The 22,573-nt window shown below is 41.7% G+C and overlaps 1 protein-coding gene across 7 annotated transcripts in view; it reads left to right on the forward strand.

Moving 5' to 3' along the window:
* Positions 1-22,573, forward strand: part of TAF1 (TATA-box binding protein associated factor 1) — a 112,943-nt gene that overhangs the window by 88,245 nt on the left and 2,125 nt on the right. The window contains exons 39-42 of one of the 7 annotated variants that reach the window (XR_014258677.1): positions 1,319-1,408; positions 1,631-1,671; positions 5,092-5,255; positions 8,706-11,663. Coding sequence is in view for 5 of the 7 variants with exons in the window: in XM_082445937.1 (XP_082302063.1) it covers positions 1,319-1,408; positions 1,631-1,671; positions 5,092-5,183 (223 nt within the window). In the remaining 2 variants the exon portion in view is untranslated. Of the gene's footprint in view, positions 1-1,318; positions 1,409-1,630; positions 1,672-5,091; positions 5,984-8,705; positions 11,664-22,573 lie in introns of those variants that run through there. The other 6 variants (XR_014258676.1, XM_082445941.1, XM_082445937.1 and 3 more) reach the window with 6 other exon arrangements.

Here is a 22,573-nt window from a genome sequence, read left to right on the forward strand (position 1 = left end):
CATATATACCACAGAGAAGTAAAGTAAAATAAAGCCTGAGAGCCTTTGGGTTTGGCAACTAGGAGGTCCCTGGTGACCTTAGCTAGCAAGAGAGTGAGATTAGAAGCCAGCCAGCAGGAGGGTGAGGGACAGATGGAAGATGAGGAAGTGACAAGAGAGATCATAGACTACTCTTTCAAGAAGCTAGGCTGTGAGGAATAAAAGAGGGGGAGAGTCTTTTTTTTTTTAACATCTTTATTGGAGTATAATTGCTTTACAATGGTGTGTTAGTTTCTGCTTTATAACAAAGTGAATCAGTTATACATATACATATGTCCCCATATCTCTTCCCTCTTGCATCTACCTCCCTCCCACCCTCCCTATCCCACCCCTCTAGGTGGTCACAGAGCACAGAGCTGATCTCCCTGTGCTATGCGGCTGCTTCCCACTAGCTATCTATTTTACGTTTGGTAGTGTATATATGTCCATGCCACTCTCTCACTTTGTCACAGCTTACCCTTCCCCCTCCCCGTATCCTCAAGTCCATTCTCTAGTAGGTCTGTGTCTTTATTCCCGTCTTGCCCCTAGGTTCTTCATGACCTTTTTTTTTTTTTTCCTTAGATTCCATATATATGTGTTAGCATACTGTACCTTAAGATGGAAGAAAAATAGGGACTTCCCTGGCTGTCCAGTGGTTAAGACTCTGCACTTCCACTGCAGGGGCCGCAGGTTTGATTCCTGGTCAGGGAATTAAGATCCTGCATGTGGCGCCGGTGCAGCCAAGAATTTAAAAAAAAAAAAAAAGATGGAAGATAAATAAGTACGCTTACATAGGCTTAAGGGAGAAAGCAATAGAGAAGGAGGGGTTGGAAAAAAGCAAGAGAAGATAATTGTTGGAAAGACCTCTGTGAAAACAGGAAGGAATGTTAGCATAGATAGCATTTCCTCCTATAGGAGAAGAGATTCCCCCCCACCCCCAGACAAAGGAAGGACGGAGTTGGAGTTACAGATCAGCGTATAGATGAGGGAGATAGAAAGTTGGAGGAGTTCACACTTCATAGCTTCAGTTTCCTCTGTGAAATAGGTAAAATCATCCTTGTGAGAAAAGTGAAAATGGGATGGGAGCTTGAATAAAAGTGTTGAACTGCTGAGAGAATGAAAAACGGGAAACCTGCTAAATGTCCATTAGTAGCAGAGAGGTTGAATTATGGTACGTCCAGTCAAAAAATATGCAACTGTTGAAAAAGAATGAGGAAAATCTATATGTACTAATATGGAAAGATATTCTTGAAGAAATAAGTCTTAGAATAGTAGGTGACATTTAATTTCATTTGTTTAGGAGACAAAAGGGATGTAAATCCATATTTGCATATTCACAGAGAAGATTTGGCACGTTGCGCTTCAAACTGTTAACACCTCTAGGAGTGAGGTAGGGTTGGGGAGGGGCGCATTCTTTTCACTGTAGACCCTTCTATTAATGTTGAAGTGTTTCTTGGTATTTTTTTTTTAATGGTCATGAGGGAAATGGGAGCTGGAGCTGACTAGGGATCCATAAAAGGATTGTTATAGGTGTTCAATGCACAAATGAGGTTAAATGGTGTTTATCTAAAATGGTACCGATTTACTTTATTGTGTGATTTTTTCTCCAAAGGTCCTCAGCAACACAGCTGTCATGGTGTAGAAGCAAAAAAGGTAAAGCAGTTTGCATGTGACTATAAATAGTTAGGGATGGTTAGAGCATGGTGCATATGGAAGGGGCTGGCAAAAGCTGAAACTAGAATTAGCCAGGGTCCAGATCATGGAGAGCTCTATATGCTTTGCTAAAGAATCTGGACATAATCCTAAAGGCAGTAGGAATCTATTGAAGGATTTGGATCACTTTAGCTGCAGTTTGGGCTATGGACTATAGAATAGGACTGGAGATGGTTGTGGCAGTCTTTTAAGCAAGATATGAGTCAGTTGTGAAGCAAGAACAGTGGGCAAAGATTTGAGAGAATTGAGGAGGTAGAATCTACAAGTGATTGATTAAATGTGGGGGATATTTCAGTCAGTTAGTCAAATGTTGATTGAGCCTAGTGGGTGCCAGGCATTATTCTTCGTGCTCTGAATACAGCAGTGAGTAAAACATACCCCCTTCCCTCAGAGAGTTTAGGATCTAGTGGGGGAGGAAGACAAACAAGTGAATGAGAGTGAGAGAAGTACTCCGAAGACAAAACAAAGTGATGAGAAAGGGTATGGGGTGAGGGTTCTAATTTAATGGTCAAGGAAGACCTTGCTGAGTAGCTGTCATTGGCGTATAAATATGCATGTATTACTGTGATAAAACATTTTTTTAAAATTTGAAAAAGTAAGCAATGAAGGAACCACAAAGGGTACTTTAAAAGGCTGGCCAGAGAAGTATGAGGAAACCAGGATACAGTTTTTAGGGAAGCCAAAGGAGAATTTCAGAGGATGGAATGGTCAGCAATGTCCAGTATTTGCAGAAAGGTCAGTCAGATAAGGACTGAAATATGCCATTTGGACTTGGCAGTTGGTGAGCCTAATGAAAATAGTTTCTTTGGAATGGTGGATGCAGAAACCAGATGGCAAGTGGGTTTAAGAATTGAATTGAGGGCTTCCCTGGTGGCGCAGTGGTTGAGAATCTGCCTGCCAATGCAGGGGACACGGGTTAAAGCCCTGGTCTGGGAAGATCCCACATGCCGCAGAGCAACTGGGCCCGTGAGCCACAATTACTGAGCCTGCGCGTCTGGAGCCTGTGCTCCGCAACAAGAGAGGCCACGATAGTGAGAGGCCCGCGCACCGCGATGAAGAGTGGCCCTCGCTTGCCGCAAGTAGAGAAAGCCCTCGCACAGAAACGAAGACCCAACACAGCCATAAATAAATTAATTAATTAATTTTAAAAAAAGGAATTGAATTGAACGTGAAGTAGAAACAGAGCTGGATTTGATTAAATAATTCACTGTGCCAGCCTCTCTGTGCAGAGAGCTCTTCTTACCTGACCCCATTTAATCCTGAACCATCTATGAGATCAATATTATTCCCATTTTACAAATGAGGAAACTTCCTCAGGAGCACCAAGGGTAGAAGAGATTAGCCTTGGCCTAGAGAAGGGCCATCTTTAAATTAAGACCAGAAAGATGGGTATTGGATATAGAGAAGCAGTAGGAAGGAAACCATGACTCTGGGCATTGTGGACCATGGTAAGGAGTTTTGTCTATATTCTAAAAGTAGTGGGAAATTTTTCAGTGGGAGTGGGGTGGAGCCTGAGAAGGTAACCTCAGGATTGTGTTTCCAAAACACCGGTTCCATATCAGTGTAAAATAGACAAATTTTTTCCTATTGGTAGTTTAATCTTCTTTGGCAATTCCAGGGTCTTCGGTATTACGGTGCAAATATTTGCCTAAATATAATAATATAATTTGTTTCCCCCTGACTTTGAAGATAAACCACTGGTGTACTTGTACTGATTCCCAGGCCCCAGTTCAACCTTCTTGAGTCAGAATGTCTGGGGAAGACTGGTGGTGTGTATATTTTACAGATGGCCCAGGTGATTTTTTTTTTTTTTTGGCCATGCCGCGCAGCTTGTGGGGTATTAGTTCCCCGAACAGGGATTGAACCCGTGCCCTTGGCAGTGAAAGCGTGGAATCCTAACCATTGGACTGCCAGGGAATTCCCTCCAAGTGATTCTTATCTGAGAAGTTTGGGAAACTCTGATTCAGCAACATTCCCAAATTAATGCTATCCTCTGTATCAGCTGTTGTTGCCAGAATCCTAGCTCTCTGTGCACCAGTGCCAAACAGAAATATCGAAGACAGAGAGATGGAGGAGAAAGAAAGAGTGGCTTTATTTCTTTGCCAGGCAAAGGGGAACACAGTACGCTAGCGCCTCAAGAACTGTGCCCCCCTTCACTGGGGAATAGGGAGAAGTTGTATAGTCAGGGGTAGTGGTCAGAGGTATGTGATAAGGATCAAGGCAGTAACAGTCTTGCATTCTTCTTTCTTCTGCAGAGTTTCAAAAGGGTGGGGTTGCTGACAAGAGTATGGTGTGTGCAGGGTCTCCTAATCTCCTGAGCTTCTCTGGTCACTTTAATCTTACCTCGGGTGGTTTTGTGGCTGCTCCTCCCTTGATTAGCAACTGTTCAGGTCTGCCCTTTGGAACTCAGGGAAGGTCATGGAGGCTGGAGTCTTGCTTACAAGAAATGGGGGACAAAAAGGCCTCCCTGCCCAGGAGCCCCAGAGGGCCCTGCTTGGCATCAGTCCCTCCCTTTTCTTTGATATTCCTCAATCTTGAGGAGAACAGATGTTGGACAAGAAAAGGGAACAATCGTTTTGGATAGAGATGTTAATCGTAAACTCGGCAGAGGAACTCAGCTTTAGGGGGACTCGGTTTTCATCCCCACTTCAGCTGTATCTTTCCCCAAACCTTTTAGGGAATGGGGCGACGACAGCTTTAACTACTTCTTGCTGAGCTGGGGCATATTCCTGCCTAAATTTTGGGGAATAGATAACAAATTAGAAATATTTGAGTTCCAAGTCCTGGATCCAAGTCTTATGTGATTAAGATCTCAATCCCTTGTTTTGCCATTTTGGTGTAGCAGACCCAGTTAGAAGTAAGAGGCGTGACAACTAGAACTTTAGTAGACAGAACAGATCTCATTTCCTTGGGAATTCAGGGGAGTAAGTCTGAAGCCCAGTCTGGAACCTGTACTTCAGAGAGACTTATTGTAGCCAATTGTTTCCAAACCATTCCCTGTATGGGGAAAACCTATCAAGGCAATCCTGAAGACCCAGAAATAGGAAGCTGACCACATGTCTAGCAGTTAGAATTATCAAAAGAATCAGCATATGAATCTATAGGTAGAAGGTATGAGAAAGGCTAAGAAAACAGAACTTTCATTCCACTTGTTGGAACAAATACTTAAAGTTTCCCAAAGGGTGAGATGTCTGCTTCTCAGGAGTCTGCGCTGGCTGTAGGCAGGCTTGGCTGGTCAATAGCTGATAATCTTCTTACTCTGGTATGATGTACCCACGGTTTTACTCTATCTAATTTTAGAGAGGCGTGAGTAGTAAGAAGAACGTCCTAAGATAAGATCCCTTTCATTTTTTTCTTCAGGCTGCTGCTGCTGCTCAGGTCATTGCTCTTTTTCATACTTCAGCAGCACCCCGTCTCCCGCTTTGAAGGGATGTAAGAGAGCTTCCAGGTGAGGGGGAGATGAGCCAGGTCGAGGATCTCGGGCAAGCTGTCTACTTCTGATGTCGTCTTCTTCTCGCCCTGGTGTGAGTGTAGTTTCTCCTTTGTTTGAGCATTGTTTTGAGGTGATTTTGAGGTCAGCCATCCTCTCTACAGGCCACTCCAGTGCAGGGACCCTTTGTGAGTGGAAATTAATCCAAGAGTCAATTCCCTTCAGTTTCTCACTGTGCATAAGCTAGTTAAGAGTACCTGAAAAGGGTCCTTCTGCCCTGGTTGGAGATAGTCCTTTAAATTATGTCTTTTCCAGTATGCATAATCCCCTGGTTGCAGGTCATGGGGCATCTGATCTTCATCCAAAGAAATTACTGAGATAAGCTTCAGAAACAAACTTAGAGTATCCTTTAATAATTCAATTAAACTTTACATTAATATAACATAACAGCAAAGAACTATGTGGGAGATGAGTCTTAGTAATTACAGATGTCCATTAACAAAACTGGGATTTAACATTCATTGAAAAATCTTTTTCTCTCTAAAATTACCCTCTTTTCTACTAAATGTAACCAAATTAAGACTAATTGGTTTGTAAAATAAGTGTGGTCTCTCAATAAACTTGGTTTGATGATTTATATAACTGTAATTGATCATATAGACTTTTTACTTGCTGAAACTTTTATAAGGAGTCTCAGACTGGACTTTTTTTTTTTTTGAACATCTTTATTGGAGTATACTTGCTTTACAATGGTGTGTTAGTTTCTGCTTTATAACAAAGTGAATCAGTTATACATATACATATGTTCCCATATCTCTTCCCTCTTGCATCACCCTCCCTCCCACCCCTCTAGGTGGTCACAAAGCACAGAGCTGATCTCCCTGTGCTATGCGGTTGCTTCCCACTAGCTATCTGTTTTACGTTTGGTAGTGTATATATGTCCATGCCACTCTCTCACGAAAGAATGCTCAACATCATTAATCATAAGAGAAATGCAAATCAAAACTACAATGAGATATCATCTCACACTGGTCAGAATGGCCATCATCAAAAAATCTAGAAACAATAAATGCTGGAGAGGGTGTGGAGAAAAGGGAACACTCTTGCACTGTTGGTGGGAATGTAAATTGATACAGCCACTATGGAGAACAATATGGAGGTTCCTTAAAAAACTAAAAATAGAACTACCATACGACCCAGCAATCCCACTACTGGGCATATACCCTGAGAAAACCATAATTCAAAAAGAGTCATGTACCAAAATGTTCATTGCAGCTCTATGTACAATAGCCAGGACATGGAAGCAACCTAAGTGTCCATCGACAGATGAATGGATAAAGAAGATGTGGCACATATATACAATGGAATATTACCCAGCCATAAAAAGAAACGAAATGGAGTTATTTGTCGTGAGGTGGATGGAGTTAGAGTCTGTCATACAGAGTGAAGTAAGTCAGAAAGAGAAAAACAAATACAGTATGCTAACACGTATATAAGGAATCTAAGGGGAAAAAAAAAAAAAGGTCATGAAGAACCTAGTGGCAAGACGGGAATAAAGACACAGACCTACTAGAGAATGGACTTGAGGATATGGGGAGGGGGAAGGGTAAGATCAGACTGGACTTTTAAAGGACCTCTCAGGGCTAGGAGAGTCACGCCAAGGGCTTATCACAGATTTTTGCCTAACAGATGTAGGTGAATTCCTCCCTTTTCAAGGTCTCCAAAATACCTTGGGATTTCTGTAACTGCTAGTGAGGTAGCCTTCCTAATTTATCCGATAAAGCTGTTTCCAGTCTCTGGAGGGAGCAGATAGAGAGATAAGATAAATGTTTCAATTCTGCTTACAAAAAAGTATAATTTACCAAATTTCTGTAAGTTTTAATGAGTTTGAGGGGAAGGTTTCCTTATACCTGGAAAACACAGATTTAAACCAGTAATTTTTTCAGATAGAAACCATAAAAATAACCATATTCACCAGTTCACTCCATCCTATATAACTAATCATTTTTTGGTTAACAGCTTTATGAGGCCATCAGGTTTTTCATTAGAATTCTTCAGTTTCGTACCCAGTTCAGCATTATGGTCTGAAAGTCAGAAACTTGTATATATCCAAAAGTCCTTTCTATAAATCTTCTTGAAGGGGAAGCATTTTTTGCAAAGGCATTAGATTGAAACGGTAAGTGTCTATAATGACAAAAGACTTAAGAAGGCACGTTTAAAATCTGATTACAATGCAATTGACAAAGTAACTTGGTTACTGTTGTGACATACAACACTTTAAGATAATAACTAGAATTATGACTGATAACATTTTATTACCAGGACATATCAGATCTTTATGAAGTCCATATAATTTCTAGAATATCTGTATTAGTAACATTTACCATACAATATAACCTAAGAAGATTTATTACTCATTTGACAATACTTCCCATGTAATTTAACATACCAAATGAACCTGATTAGTATCTCTCTTTGGGATGTTTCAGGGCCCTTTGAAGCATCCCAAAGTTAGCTAGAGGTTGAAGAAACTTTATTACTATTTGATTTGGGAAGTTTTTTTTTTTTATTCTTTTTTTTTAATTTAAATTTTTATTTATTTATTTATTTATTTATTTTTGGCTGTGTTGGGTCTTCGTTTCTGTGCGAGGGCTTTCTCTAGTTGCAGCAAACGGGGGCCGTTCTTCAGTCGCCGTGCGCGGGCCTCTCACTATCGCGGCCTCTCTTGTTGCGGAGCACGGGCTCCAGACGCGCAAGCTCAGTAATCGCCGCTCACGGGCCCAGCTGCTCCGCGGCATGTGGGATCTTCCAGGACCCGGGCTCGAACCCGTGTCCCCTGCATTGGCAGGTGGATTCTTAACCACTGCGCCACCAGGGAAGCCCTTCACACCTTCTTTTACTAAAAACACATATCTTACTTTCCGTAAAAGTTTTTTCCCATTGAGTTCCTTTTCTTATTGACAAATTTGTAATAGAGATAGAATAAGGTCTTATTTGACCTCTAGTAAACCTAGGTACAACAGAAGTATTATACTTGACATTGATGACTCTAACATATCTATATTAATCAAACCAACAAGCTTAAGCCACCTTCAAATACCGGATATCAGTTTAGTACTGAATATTTTCCGGATGACATGAACCTGAAATTCATTCTAGCCAGATTATTTTCTATTTCTGAGTATTTATATAAGCACTTGATTTTTTTAAAAGCCAATTAAGTAGAGGTCTTTTACGAATTCATTTTTGGCAATACCATACACCTACAACACACATATAGACACATACGAACACACAAACAAACATAGAGGCCTCATAGTTTCCATTCGAAAATTTCAGCCCTGAGTCAGGTACAACATAAAAGCCATCAGTTACAAGGGGTTGGATTCAAATTGGGCTTCTAGCAGATGGAACACATCAAGGTCACCTATCTAGATGGTTAAGCCCTTTTTACTAGTGTTTACAGAAGAAAAGACACTTAAGATTTCTATTTATCCTTGACAAGTCAAATTCTGAATTACTTTACCCGTTTTAAAATTTCCAGTTTAAAAAGATGGCAGAGGTTAAGTGTTCCTGAGAAGACCAGACAGGACATTTGCATCTCAATGGTACAGGCAAGTTCCTCCTAGGATGACTTTGTTTCCCTTTTGTTTAATATTTATAAGCCTCTTAAGATAAATAGGGAAGGTTTTGGGAGTGGTAAAAGAGATTGGTGGGTTTTGGATTATTTTCGGAGCCACACCTCTGGTCCTGTAAAGACTACATTTGTAAAACAAGGACAGTTTTGTTTTCTTTTTCAAAGAATTGGGTGGCTACCTTAACGATATTGAGGGACTGACATACCCATTCACCCAAGTTGGAAAGTTCTACTTTTCCTCATTTAGCTTAGGGGAGAAGGCCTCTTCCAAAATTCCTATCAGGCTCTGAATATCAGCTGTGGTTAGTTTAGGTCAGACCGGTGGCCTCCTATTTTGGTAATCTATTTACAAACATTTTTTGAGGATCTTCCCTACGTTTAAGAAATTGGTACCTTATATTTAGACACTATATAACCCTTTTACTTAATAATCACTGGCTGGATATCTTTGGCCAAGCCCGGAACCTCGATATTCCACGTTCCAGGGTCTACTAAGGCTTATCAGAACAATCTGAAGGAGTAAGGGAACGTGCAGCAGTGGGGGAGGCTTGTTTTCCTCCCTGAGCCAGGAGAGTTTTTCTGATTCCTCAGGCTTTCAATTATAGGAGAAAGTCCTGGACATAAGGGAACCTCAGTCCATTTTCCCATCCTGTGGCAATAAAGATCTAATTGTAAGAGACCCATTTTTAGGCCATTTTTCTTTGTCATTGGATCATAGCTATAGGTTGACCGAAGTCATTCAAACTTTTTTCTAAGGGGCTCCCCGGTGGGGGTGGAAACTTAGAGGAAGCGCTTCCCATTCTAGCTTGAGCAGTTAGTAACATGTCTGCGCGCTCAAACCAAAGTAACCAAACGAACCCAAACCTCGCCAGCTGGAAGCCACACTCAAAATTTTTAAAAAACAGCAAAGAGATGCCCAGAAATCAAAAACCAAATGGCAAAAATGCCCCAAATGTGACTTCCCAGTCCCACTAGACCTGTGACCTTTGTCCGAAGCAGCGCCTTACAAATGGAATTTCCCTTCACAGGGAGAACTCCCCAAACTGGAACCGAAGTTCCCCAAACGGACATAGTCAAAAAGGCCACGGTGTGCACTCCAGGGGACTTACCAAATTGCTGGCAAGTTTGTTGCGACGTACCAAACGCCCTCTTTCTGATCCTCCAAGAGTTAATGTCTTCTCAGAGTAGATGTCCGGGCTGGTGCGGAGAAGGGAGAAGGAAGGTGTCCTCAAGGCAAAGAAAGCCTCGGCAGCTGCTAGGGCAACCTCTCCCCCGATCTCCGCCGCAGCCATGGAGTTCTGCAGCTGAGACGGTGGGTCGGGCATGATCGGGGCAGGGCCCTATGGCAGGGGAACCCTGGCGATCTGGCCTCAGAGAAATCCTCCAACCCTCTGCTCTCCCTGGGGAGGGTGACGTGGAGAGAAATCCCTGAGCAACCGATCAAGCCGAGGCCCCTACGGGGCCTCCTGCCCGCGAGTCAATCCCGGACGAGCCCCCAAATTTGTTGCCAAAATCTTGGCTCTCTGTGCAGCAATGCCAAACAGAAATATGGAGACAGTGTTATGGGGGAGAAAGAATGGCTTGCTTTCTTTGCCAGGCAAAGGGGAACACAGCAGGCTAGCGCCTCAAGAACTGTGCCCCCCTTCACTGGGGAATAGGGAGAGGTTATATAGTCAGGGGTAGTGGTCAGAGGTATGTGATAAGGATCAAGGCAGTAACAGTCTTGCATTCTTCTTTCTTCTGCAGAGTTTCAAAAGGGTGGGGTTGCTGACAAGATTAGGGTGTGTGCAGGGTCTCCTAATCTCCTGAGCTTCTCTGGTCCCGTTAGTCTTGCCTCAGGCCCTTGATTAGCAACTGTTCAGGTCTGCCCTTTGGAACTCAGGGAAGGTCATGGAGGCTGGAGTCTTGCCTACAAGAAATGGGGGACAAAAAGGCCTCCCTGCCCAGGAGCCCCAGAGGTCCCTGGTCGGCATCACTGTTCTTCAACAAGTATTACATCAAAATGGCAATAGGGGTTGCTTATTGTAAATTTAAATTCCTGGGCTTGGAATGTGCATTTTTAACATGCACATCTATAATTCTGATGCAGATAGTCCTTAAAATAATACTAGCAACAATATTCATAATAATCCTTTGGTAAACATAAGTACTTTAGAAGAAATATAGAATCACAATTTTTTAATTATCAGGTATATAGTACTACAAATTTATCCTTTGCTTTTTGGTTCATAATAACTTAATATTCAAGGTTTTAAAAAATAATAAATTACCCTTAATGTTATACATTCAATCTATTATGTATAAATGTCATACGTAAACTGACAAATTACATATAAATTATAAATTCTGCAAGTTGGTTTAAATAGATGTAAGACTTTAAAAATCATTTATTTAAAACTGCCTGTACAGGTTTGGATTTTCCACATTTTGGGGTCTCAGAATGCAGTGTTTTCAATCAACTGCACATGACAGCTTTTCAACTTTTAAAAATATCCACTCATCCTGATTTACAGTAAAATAAAAATGTGTACTTATATCCTGTGTTTGTGACTCTCACTTACACAGTACAAATAAGAACTTGTATCAACCAAAAATTTGACTCAGTTAACTGTAAGAAGTGGTCAAATAACAGACTAAGCAGAATTAAATTACATTTTAGTAGGTGGAGGGTATGTCATATCAATGATCACAAATTTATTCATTTTTCCTATGTTTCCTTCTTATGAAATCTGGAATACTATAAAGGGAGGAAACAGCTATATGGGAAAACTTGGGAGCACATTTATTTGCTCTAGTTCCCAAAACTAGAGACATAGTTAAATACGTAGGAAGGAAAAAGAATTTATCAATGAAAAATGAAGGTTGGTAGGGTGCCAGATATATTTTGCTTCAGTTTTCACAACTGTATCAGAAGAAAGTATATTAGAAGCTGTTTATTTTAGACAACTCACTTCCTAAATTCCTTTATCCTAAATATTGACAGTCTGCCTATCTTTTAAAATAACATCAGCATAGTGCTGGGCACATATTATGACCCTGAAGGTAAGAGTTTAAACCAGTCTTATTTGTTTCTTTGTTTCTTCCCCAAATACACTGGGAGTTAAGATGAGCATTCATTAGTAAACAAATGTTCTAGATTCTGGGAGAGGGGGGATGGGGTGGCTCTAGATTCTGGTGGTGGGAAGGTCACCAGAGTCTGGGAGGAGGGTTTTTTTTTTTCCGTTTTTTTTTTGTTGTTGTTTTTATTTATTTATTTATTTATTTATTTATTTATTTTTGACTGTGTTGGGTCTTCGTTTCTGTGCAAGGGCTTTCTCCAGTTGCGGCGAGCGGGGGCCACTCTTCATTGCGGTGCGCAGGCCTCTCACTGTCGCGGCGGCCTCTCCTGTTGCGGAGCCCAGGCTCCAGACGCGCAGGCTCAGTAGTTGTGGCTCACGGGCTTGGTTGCTCCGCGGCATGTGGGATCTTCCCAGATCAGGGCTCGAACCAGTGTCCCCTGCATTGGCAGGCAGATTCTTAACCACTGCGCCACCAGGGAAGCCCCAGGAGGGTTTTTTTTTAAGCCTCCCAAGTGATAGGGAGACCTGCCCCACCCCGCCAGCCCCGTCCTTCCCCATCCCTGATTTAGACAATTTGATGAAGTTTCCCCGATATTATATTACAAAAATTCGTAGGTTTCAATATTTAAATTTAAAACTAATGGATTTCTTATCAACGAGGAATTTTCAGCCTTTACCTTTGTTCTCTATCAAACAGCTCTCAGTCTATCAAACAGTGGTTAAAATAATGGATCTTACCCTGTTTGGGGATATGGACAATTTTGAAAATATAGTAAAAGCTGTGAATTTTCCTTCCAGAAAAAATATAAATACACATAAAGTTTTTTTATTTTTAAAAAATTTTTTTAAAAATTTTATTTTATAGTGGAGCATAGCTGATTAACAATGTTGTGTTAGTTGCAGGTGTACAACATAGTTATACATATACACGTATCTATTCTTTTTTTTTTTTTATTTTATTTTTATTTTTTTGGGCTCTCTATTTGGTCTTTGTTGCTGCACACGGGCTTTCCCTAGTTGCAGCGAGCGGGGGCTACTCTTCATTGTGGTGTGCGGGCTTCTCATTGTGGTGGCTTCTCTTGTTGCAGAACACAGGCTCTAGGCACGTGGGCTTCAGTAGTTGTGGCGCCAGGGCTCAGTAGTTGTGGCTCGTGGGCTCTAGAGCACAGGCTCAGTAGTTGCGGCACACCGGCTTAGTTGCACGGCAGCACGTGGGATCTTCCCCGAGCAGGGCTCGAACCTGTGTTCCCTGCATTATCAGGTGGATTCTTAACCACTGCGCCACCAGGGAAGCCCCGTATCTATTCTTTTTCAAGTTCTTTTCCCATTTAGGTTACTACAGAGTAATTTTTTTTTAATTTTCTTTTTTTTTTATTTTTGGCTGCGTTGGGTCTTCGTTGTGGCACGCGGGCTTTCTCTAGTTGCGGCGAGCGGGGGCTACTCTTCATTGTGGTGCGCGGGTTTCTCATTGCGGTGGCTTCTCTTGTTGCGGAGCATGGGCTCTAGGCGTGCGGAGTTCAGTAGTTGTGGCACACAGGCTCAGTAGTTGTGGCTAGCGGGCTCTAGAGCGCAGGCTCAGTAGTTGTGGCACACGGGCTGAGTTGCTCCGCGGCATGTGGGAACTTCCCGGACCAGGGCTTGAACCCATGTCCCCTGCATTGGCAGGCGGATTCTTAACCACTGTGCCACCAGGGAAGTCCCTATTACAGAGTACTGAGCAGAGTTCCCTGTGCTATACGGGAGGTCCTTGTTGGTTATCTATTTTAAGTACAGCAGTGTGTACATAAGTTTTGTATATAATATCAGGTGCTTATTAGACTCCTGCTTAAGAAAGTAATTTAAAAAGAGGTGTAGTCTGAGGTTTAATGTAACTTTCTCACCAAAGGTGTCTAAGTTGCAAACAATAGAGCATCATTTAAATACTCCTAAATCTTTAGACAAAATCATAAGCAAGTTACAGGCTCGATCGCCAATTTACAATAGAGAGAAAAGTTGGGACAACACTTTTTCATTCTCTTGAGGTAAATTTATCAGTTGTTTCACTTCCTCCAACCTTGTGATTGCCAGCTGTAACTCCAGATTCCAGTAGAATCTCTTTGTGGACTATGAGGATAAAAATATTTCAACAAAAACCCACATTTCAGATCCAAGTGTCTTAGAAACAGTGTAGCGTGTGGTGGTTTGAAATACAGGCTTAAGTATCATGTATACTTATGTATAACAGCTTACTAGCAATTAACTAACATTGCTTCCTCAGCTATCTGACAGAGCTGTAGTGAGAGTTAAATGAGATAGTGCCTATGAAGTGCTCAGCACAGTGCCTGGCACATGGTTCACACCCAGTAAATGTTAGCTGTGGTTCTTATCTCTTCTGAATAAACAATAGTTCACACATTTAGACCAATTTAAGTTATTCTAGCTCCTTAAAGTGAAACCTCGATCTTAATGTGAAATTGCAAAATATTCCAGACTAAGTAGAAATCCTCAGGAAGGGAGGGTTTGTCAGAATTACTTGAGAGACGTTTTCAAACTCCCATTCCCTGTTAATCTTCTCCCCCCACATGGAGAGTTGCTTCCACACTCACCCAGAGTTTTACTATCCCCTTGGCTGAAAATCAGTGCCTTGGTGAGTCACTATTATGGATGAGAATCTACACAGGTAGAGGGGAAAGCTTCAGAACCATGTATTGACTTCATCTCCCTTTCTGGCAGGGCCAGAAAACAACTTTTCAGTTTACTTGACTCTCCTTTATTTAAAATAAACAACTCTTTATGACAGTCAAATAAAAGTAAAACACAAATATCTGATGGCTCTAGACAGCTCCAAGTACTGTAATAAAGCCAAATTATTGCAGATATGAAAAAAGCGTAAGAATTTGTCCACCACTAACTTTTGTAATTTAAATATTTTAGCTTCTCTTCCAAGTTACTTGATGTGTTTCTGAAATTCAAGTTTAGAATAAAAGCTTGGCCACGCGGCTTGCAGGATCTTAGTTCCCTGACCAGGGATTGAATTTGGGCTGAGGCAGTGAAAGCGCCGAGTCCTAACCACTGGACAGCCAGGGAATTCCCAAAACTTGGGGTTTTAAAAGTTTTGCTTCTCATTTCATTTTTTTTTTTTTTACTTTAGAATCAAATTGTAAGTTATGAGATTTAACTCTCAGATCACCAAGCAGGTATGGCTTCTCCTAACTCTGAGCAATAAATATCAGACTGGGCAGAATTTGTTTGCCAGAAAATATAAATTCTTTAAAAAGGTAAGATGAGAAATTTCTTACAACTAAATCAGAAGTTGTTCTCTTTGACTCCATCCTAGCATGATGATTTTTTAAATTATTATTTCGAAGTAAGTTATTACACAGTAATACATCCATTCAATTTATACACATTTCACGTACCAGTTTAGTCAATTAATTTCTAGCTTCAAGGGCTCCTCATTTTATAACACAAATTCTAAGCTTTTTCATGCAAACCTCTAATTATTAAAATTTCAAGCACTTAAACTGCTTTTGATTCAGTAGGAGCTGTGTAAAGAGGACAGCCTGGCGCCTTCCCTAGGTGTCCTGTCTTAACATAGGTAGTGCCCAAGACTTAGAAGATAATCTCTCAATATACAGGTAAAAGAGGCTATACTGCCCTGTCCCCTCCCCCCAGTACTCATTACAAAATCTTCTGTTCTCCAACATACGCTACCCTTGTGCATTTTGCCAGGGACATATTTACTTGCCTAGTCTGTAATATGCTGCTTCAGAGCCTAGAGACAGTTCAGAGATGCTCCTGTGTGTGATTTACAAAATAAACCAGATGACTTACGGCATTGTTTTCAAATGAAGATAATATGTCTTAATACCTAGGAACATACCTTTTTTTTTTTAAATTTTATTTATTTTATTTTTGGCTGTGTTAGGTCTTCGTTTCTGTGTGAGGGCTTTCTCTAGTTGTGGCAAGCGGGGGCCACTCTTCATCGCGGTGCGCGGGCCTTTCACTATCGCGGCCTCTCTCGTTGCAGAGCACAGGCTCCAGACGCGCAGGCTCAATAGTTGTGGCTCACAGGCCCCAGGCGCAGGCTCAGTAATTGTGACACACGGGCCCAGTTGCTCCGCGGCATGTGGGATCCCCCCAGACCAGGGCTCAAACCCGTGTCCCCTGCACTGGCAGGCAGATTCTCAACCACTGCGCCACCAGGGAAGCCCGGAACATGCCTTTTAAGTCAGACTCCTATGGCTCTTTAGGCAAGTCCCCTGGGCGTTAAGTTTCCTCATCTGTGAATGTAGGATAGTAGGATAATCGTAAAGATTAAATCAAAAATACATTGTGAAGTGCTTAGAATAATGTCTGCAACATAGTAAGCACTCAGTATGTGTTAACTCTCATTTTATTGTTACAAATAGTAATGATGAGTAGGAGAAGAGGACCTTCTTTCCTTGTTCTAATTCCACAACTCCTTAGTTCCTAATTCACAATCTACCAGTGTTGCAGTTCAAGTAGGAAAGCACGGCACGCTGGTAAAACAGTGAATGCAAAACTGTTGGGAGGTAATCCGTCCGCTCAGGGAAGACCAGTTGGCCACGCAGTTAGTTGACCAGTGGTAGCATTCATCCCAGCCCATGGTCTCTGCCTCACCAATCAGAAGCTGTGTCTAAACCTTAAAGCAAACTGATATATAAACATTTACTAATTTGTTAATCAACAATGAGAAATTTAACAAGTAGGCAAGTACTCATATTTGCTCATTAGTACATTTTCTGCTAGTTGACAAGTCTACACGAGAAGACTTTGTAATCAGAATGTTGCTTAGTGAGGAGACAATCAGAACCAGGGCAGTAAGTTGGATTTTACCTTTAAATTTTTACTATGGAAAATTCCAAACATACTTAAAAGTAGAGGTGTATAATGAACCCTCATGAACCCCTCATATAGCTTGAACAATTATCAACATTTTGCCAGTCTTCTTTCATCTATCCCTCCCCCTTTTCTTGGAGAGGTGCTGTAGTATTTTAAAGTAAATCCCAGACATCATATTTTGCCAGAAAATTATTCATTATGTAGCTCTTACGGATAAAACTTTAAAAACTCCTCTACCTTTATCACATACCAAAAATGACAATAATCACGGGACTTCCCTGGCAGTCTAGTGGTTAAGACTCCGAGCTTCCACTGCAGGGGGCACGGGTTCGATCCCTGGTCGGGGAACTAAGGTCCCTCATACTGCATGGCGCAGCCCCCCCAAAAAAAATCCCCTTATACTATCTAATACCCCATCTATGTACAAATGTCCCCATTGTCTCAAAAAAAGGTATACATTTGGCTTGTTGAAATCAGGATTCAAACATTATATTTGGTTCACGTCTTTTAAGTCCTTTCTAATCTTTAACAGTTCCACCTCTCTCTCTTTTTTTAATGGCATTTGTTGTTGAGAAAACCAGGTCACTTTGACTTTCTCCCAGTATGGCTGACTGCATCCCCAATAGTCTTCTATTCCCTGGTATATCCTGTAAACGGGAAGTTAGACCAGGAGGCTTGATTAGAGTCAAGTTCAGAATGTTTTTATTTTCGAGGGAGGGGGAGGAACAAGATGTTTCATAACTGATGGTGTGTGCTTCCTGTTGCATCACATCAGGAGACACACGATTATCTGGTTGTTACACGGGCCAATTTGAATGGCTGGGATCAAGCTGTCATAACCTCATGTACCCATCTTCTGTATAGGGATGGATCTGATACCAGAACAGCCTCCTAGACAGTGCTGGGGAATATTGATGACTTTGGCCTTTACCTTGGACTCTCGTATCTGATGACTTGCAGACTATCCTTGCTCTGTTAATATCCCATTTCGTCAGATAGAGCTCAGTAGGGCTTCCCTGGTGGCACAGTGGTTAAGAATCCGCCTGCCAATGCAGGGGACACGTGTTTGAGCCCTGGTCCGGGAAGATTCCACATGCCGCGGAGCAACTAAGCCCGAGCACCACAACTGCTGAGCCTGCGCTCTAGAGCCTGTGCTCCACAACAAGACAAGCCACCGCAACGAGAGACCCACGCACCGCAACGAAGAGTAGCCCCCACTCGACGCAACTAAAGAAAGCCTGTATATTTGCTAAAATAAAAGCTTCTTACCTACTGGAACAATCCATCCTGTGCTTACCCCAAATCAACTTAATTGAATTTGGAGTATTAAAAATTTTGTAGGTCCCTTCCACAGATGGCTTGTTTTAGATCCCTTACATTTTTCCTATATTGGTTTTTAAATTATAAAATAGTTCATGTGTATAAAAGAATATAATGGGGGATAGGGGAGAGAGGGATTGGGAGTTTGGGATTAGCAGATGCAAACTATAGAGAATGGATAAACAAGGTCCTACTGTATAGCACAGGGAACTATCTTCAATATCCTGTGATAAACCATCATGGAAAAGAATATAGAAAAGAATGTATATATCTGTATAGCTGAATCGCTTTGCTGTACAGCAGAAATAAACACAACATTGTAAATCAACTATACTTCAATAAAATAAACTTAAAAAAATAATATAATGGATGGGGACTTCCCTGGTGGTGCAGTGGTTAAGAATCTGCCTGCCAACACAGGGGACATGGGTTCGATCCCTGGTCCTGGAAGATACCACATGCTGCGGAGCAGCTGAGCCTGTGCACCACGACTACTGAGCCTGTGCTCTAGAGCCCGCGAGCCACAACTACTTGAAGCCCACGTGCCCTAGAGCCCACGTGCCGCAACTACTGAAGCTCGCGTGCTCTAGCACCTGTGTGCTGCAACTACCGCGGGCTCCACAACGAGAGAATCCACCGCAGTGAGAAGCCCGCGCACCACAATGAAGAGTAGCCCCACTCGCTGCAGCTAAAAGCCCACGTGCAGCAAGGAAAACCCAATGCAGCCAAATAAATAAAAATTAAGCCAAATAAATAAAAATTTAAAGAATAAAACAAACTGTTCAAAATAAAAATTTTTAAAAAAGAATATAATGGATGTACTAGATGTAAAGAATAATAAAACCTTTAAATGTGTACCTACCACATAAGAAATTATATTTTTTTCTTCAATAGTTTTATGTTGAAATAACTTTGGATTTACAGTAGAGTTTCAAATATAGTACAGACAGGTCCCCTATACCCTTATCTGACTTCCCCTAATGTTAACATCTTAATCTGGTACATTTATCAAAACTAAGAAATTAGCATTGGTACAGTTCTATTAACCAAACTAGAGACTCTATTCAAATTTCACTAGTTTTTTCACCTATGTCCTTTTTCTGTTCCAGGATCCAATCCAGGATACCACGTTGCATTTAATCATTATGTCTCTTTAGTCTCCTCCAGTCTGTGAAAGTTTCTTGGTCTTTCCTTATCTCTCATGACCTTGATGCTTTGGAAGAGTACTGGTCCAGTATTTTGTAGAATGGCCCTCAATTTGGGTTTGTCTGATATTTTTCTCATTATCCTGGTGGTATGCATGTGGGCGAAGAAGACCACAGTGTGAAGTGCCTTTCTCGTCACATCATACCAGGTGGTGCACAGAATATCAGCATGACTTATCACTGGTGATGTTAACCTTAATCACTTGGTTAAGGAGCTGTCTGCCAGGTTTCTCCACTATAAAATTACTAGTTCTCCTTTTCCATGTACTGTTCCTTAGAAGCAAGTCACTGAATCTAGTTCACACTCAAGGTGAGGGGAAATTAAGTTCCATCTCCTAGAGCAAGAAGTAGCAAAGAAGTTGTGAACATAAGTTAAAGCCACCAAAGTAAGTAATGAACTTTTGATAGACTCCTTACATTTTTTTTAACCAGCAATATGAGTTTATTTAGGAATGGCAGAGGAATAGCAATTAAGGACATGCCAACTATAGCAAATGATAGGCAACTCCAGAGACCAAGGGGAAGAATGTTATTTTACAGAGGAAAAAAGGAAGTTGGGAAAGCCTGCTTTGTACGAAAGTCCATTGAAGGTGTTGACCGTAGAAGTAGAACAGCCAATTATTTTACCAGAAAAATGGGTTCATTCAGGAATAACAGAGAATTGCAATTTGAGATAACTTTGCTATAGAAGAACTACAGGCAAGTCTGCCAGGCTCTTTATATTTTGACTCCTCTTAATTTTATTATTACTACCAATATTGCCTGCAGTATCCACCAACTACTTCCTATTTCTTCATCCATGAGGTTATTATGAATTCGTCATTGCCTTCTTGAAAGCTATAGGTATTTGTACAGCAGTTTCCCAGACTTGTCTGATTATCATAATTACCTGGGGTAACTATACAAGTTTCCCAGCCCCTCCTCTACAATATGGTTCAGTTTAACTGGGATGTGGGCTTGGAAACGAGCTTTAAAGCATCCCAGGTGATTCTTATTATGAGACCAAGTTTGAGAAATACTGGCTTACAGCATTTCTCTCTTCTCCCTGTTTTGCAATAGCTAAACATCGACACAAAACTTACTGTTCTTTATGTTTATAGTTTCCTTATTTATATAGTTTCCTTATTTCCTTTTTCAAATTTAGGAAATCTGTATTTTCCCATCTTCCACAGAGTAAGGACATTTGAATGTAAATGACAAGAAATATTTCCAGCTGGGAAAGGGCAGGTGGTCTCCCAACTCTTTCCCTCTAGTTTTGGTCTCTTCTTCCCCTTTCCCTTTTGTACTTGAAGCCTCTACTGCTTTTGTAAAAAGGCCAGAAGTTTTTCTTTAGGAGTTTATCTCTGCTTATTTCTTCTAAACCTGAGGGGTTTCAGTAAGGATGCTATTCATTTTTGTTATCCTGCTTCCATAATAATAATTTCAATAACTACCATTTGCCAGATAGCATGCTTTATGTATTAGGTTGAACAATATGGAAAACATTTTTGTAGGTCAAAATGATTGAATGTTGGCGATTTAATATGGTTCAACCTAATACATTATCCTAGTATTTTTTTTTTTTTTTTGGCTGCGTTGCGTCTTCCTTTCTGCACGTGGGCTTTCTCTAGTTGCAGCGAGCAAGGGCTAGTCTTAGTTGCGGTACACGGGCTTCTCATTGCAGTGGCTTCTCTTGTTGTGGAGCACGGGCTCTAGGCACTCAGGCTTCAGTAGTTGTGGCACACAGGCTCTGTAGTTGCGGCACGCAGGCCCTAGAGTGTGCAGGCTTCAGCAGTTGTGGCGCACAGGCTCAGTAGCTTTGGCTCGTGGGCTCTAGAGCGCAGGCTCAGTAGTTGTGGCACACGGGCTTAGTTTCTCTGTGGCATGTGGGATCTTCCCGGACCAGGGCTTGAACCTGTGTCCCCTGCATTGGCAGGTGGATTCTTAACCGCTGCGCCACCAGGGAAGTCCAACCTAATACATTATCTTCTTTAATCCTCACAGTAACCCTCAGGGTTGGTGGTAGTATGCCCATTTTTACAGGTGGGAAAACTGAAGATCAGAATAATTAGGCAACTTTCCTAAAGTCACGTATTTATAAATGGTAAAGCCAGGGTTTGGATACAGGGCTATCTGTTTCTGAAACCCATGTTTTTGAACACAATACTGCTTTAAAGAAAATGTTATGATGAGGGTATGATAAAGCAGGCACTGACACACTGTGTGTGGGAGTGTAACTCAGTACAATTTTGCTGAAAGCTATTTGACACTGCATCAAGAGCCTTAAGAATTTTCATCCTTTGCATCTAGTAACTCCAGTTTAAAAACATTATCCTAAGGGAATAATCAGAGATGAACATGAAGTTTTATGTAAAATACGCTCATCAAAGCATTCTATTTTTAAGATAAAAAATTGGAGGGAGTTCCCCAGTGGCCTAGTGGTTAGGATTCCAGGCTTTCACTGCTGTGGCCTGGGTTCATTTCCTAGTCAGGGAACTGAGATCCCACAAGCCACGTGGTGCAGCAAAAAAAAAAAAAAAAAAAATAGAAACCATGAGTGTTCGACAATATGGAATTAAATTAAGATACAGCCACAAGATGGACAGGGGACATGGAACAATGCTCATGATACAATGTCAAGTGAGACAAACAGTATACAAAATTAAGTATGACCACATTTTTTAAAAAATAAATGTATTTATGGCTGTGTTGGGTCTTCGTTTCTGTGCGAGGGCTTTCTCCAGTTGCGGCGAGCGGGGGCCACTCTTCATCGTGGTGCGTGGGCCTCTCACTATCGCGGCCTCTTTTGTTGCGGAGCACGGGCTCCAGACGCTCAGGCTCAGTAATTGTGGCTCACGGGCCCAGTCGCTCCGCGGCATGTGGGATCCTCACAGACCAGGGTTCGAACCCGTGTGCCCTGCATTGGCAGGCAGATTCTCAACCACTGCGCCACCAGGGAAGCCCAACATTTTTTGTTAAAAAAAAATAAGTATAGGAAAAGTCTGGGGGCTTCCCTGGTGGCGCAGTGGTTGAGAATCTGCCTGCCAATGCAGGGGACACGGGTTTGAGCCCTGGTCCGGGAAGATCCCACATGCCACGGAGCAGCTGGGCCCGTGAGCCACAATTACTGAGCCTGCGCGTCTGGAGCCCGTGCTCCGCAACAAGAGAGGCCGCGATAGTGAGAGGCCCGCGCACCGCGATGAAGAGTGGCCCCCGCTCGCCGCAACTGGAGAAAGCCCTCGCACAGAAACGAAGACCCAACACAGCCATAAATAAATAAATTAATTAATTAATTAATTTCAAAAAAGTCTGGAAGGAAATACAGGAAAATTGTAACACTGGTTACATCTGCACAGTGGGATGAAGA

The sequence above is a fragment of the Balaenoptera physalus genome (assembly GCF_965194825.1).
Source record: "Balaenoptera physalus genome assembly, chromosome: X".
Lineage (NCBI taxonomy): Eukaryota > Metazoa > Chordata > Mammalia > Artiodactyla > Balaenopteridae > Balaenoptera > Balaenoptera physalus.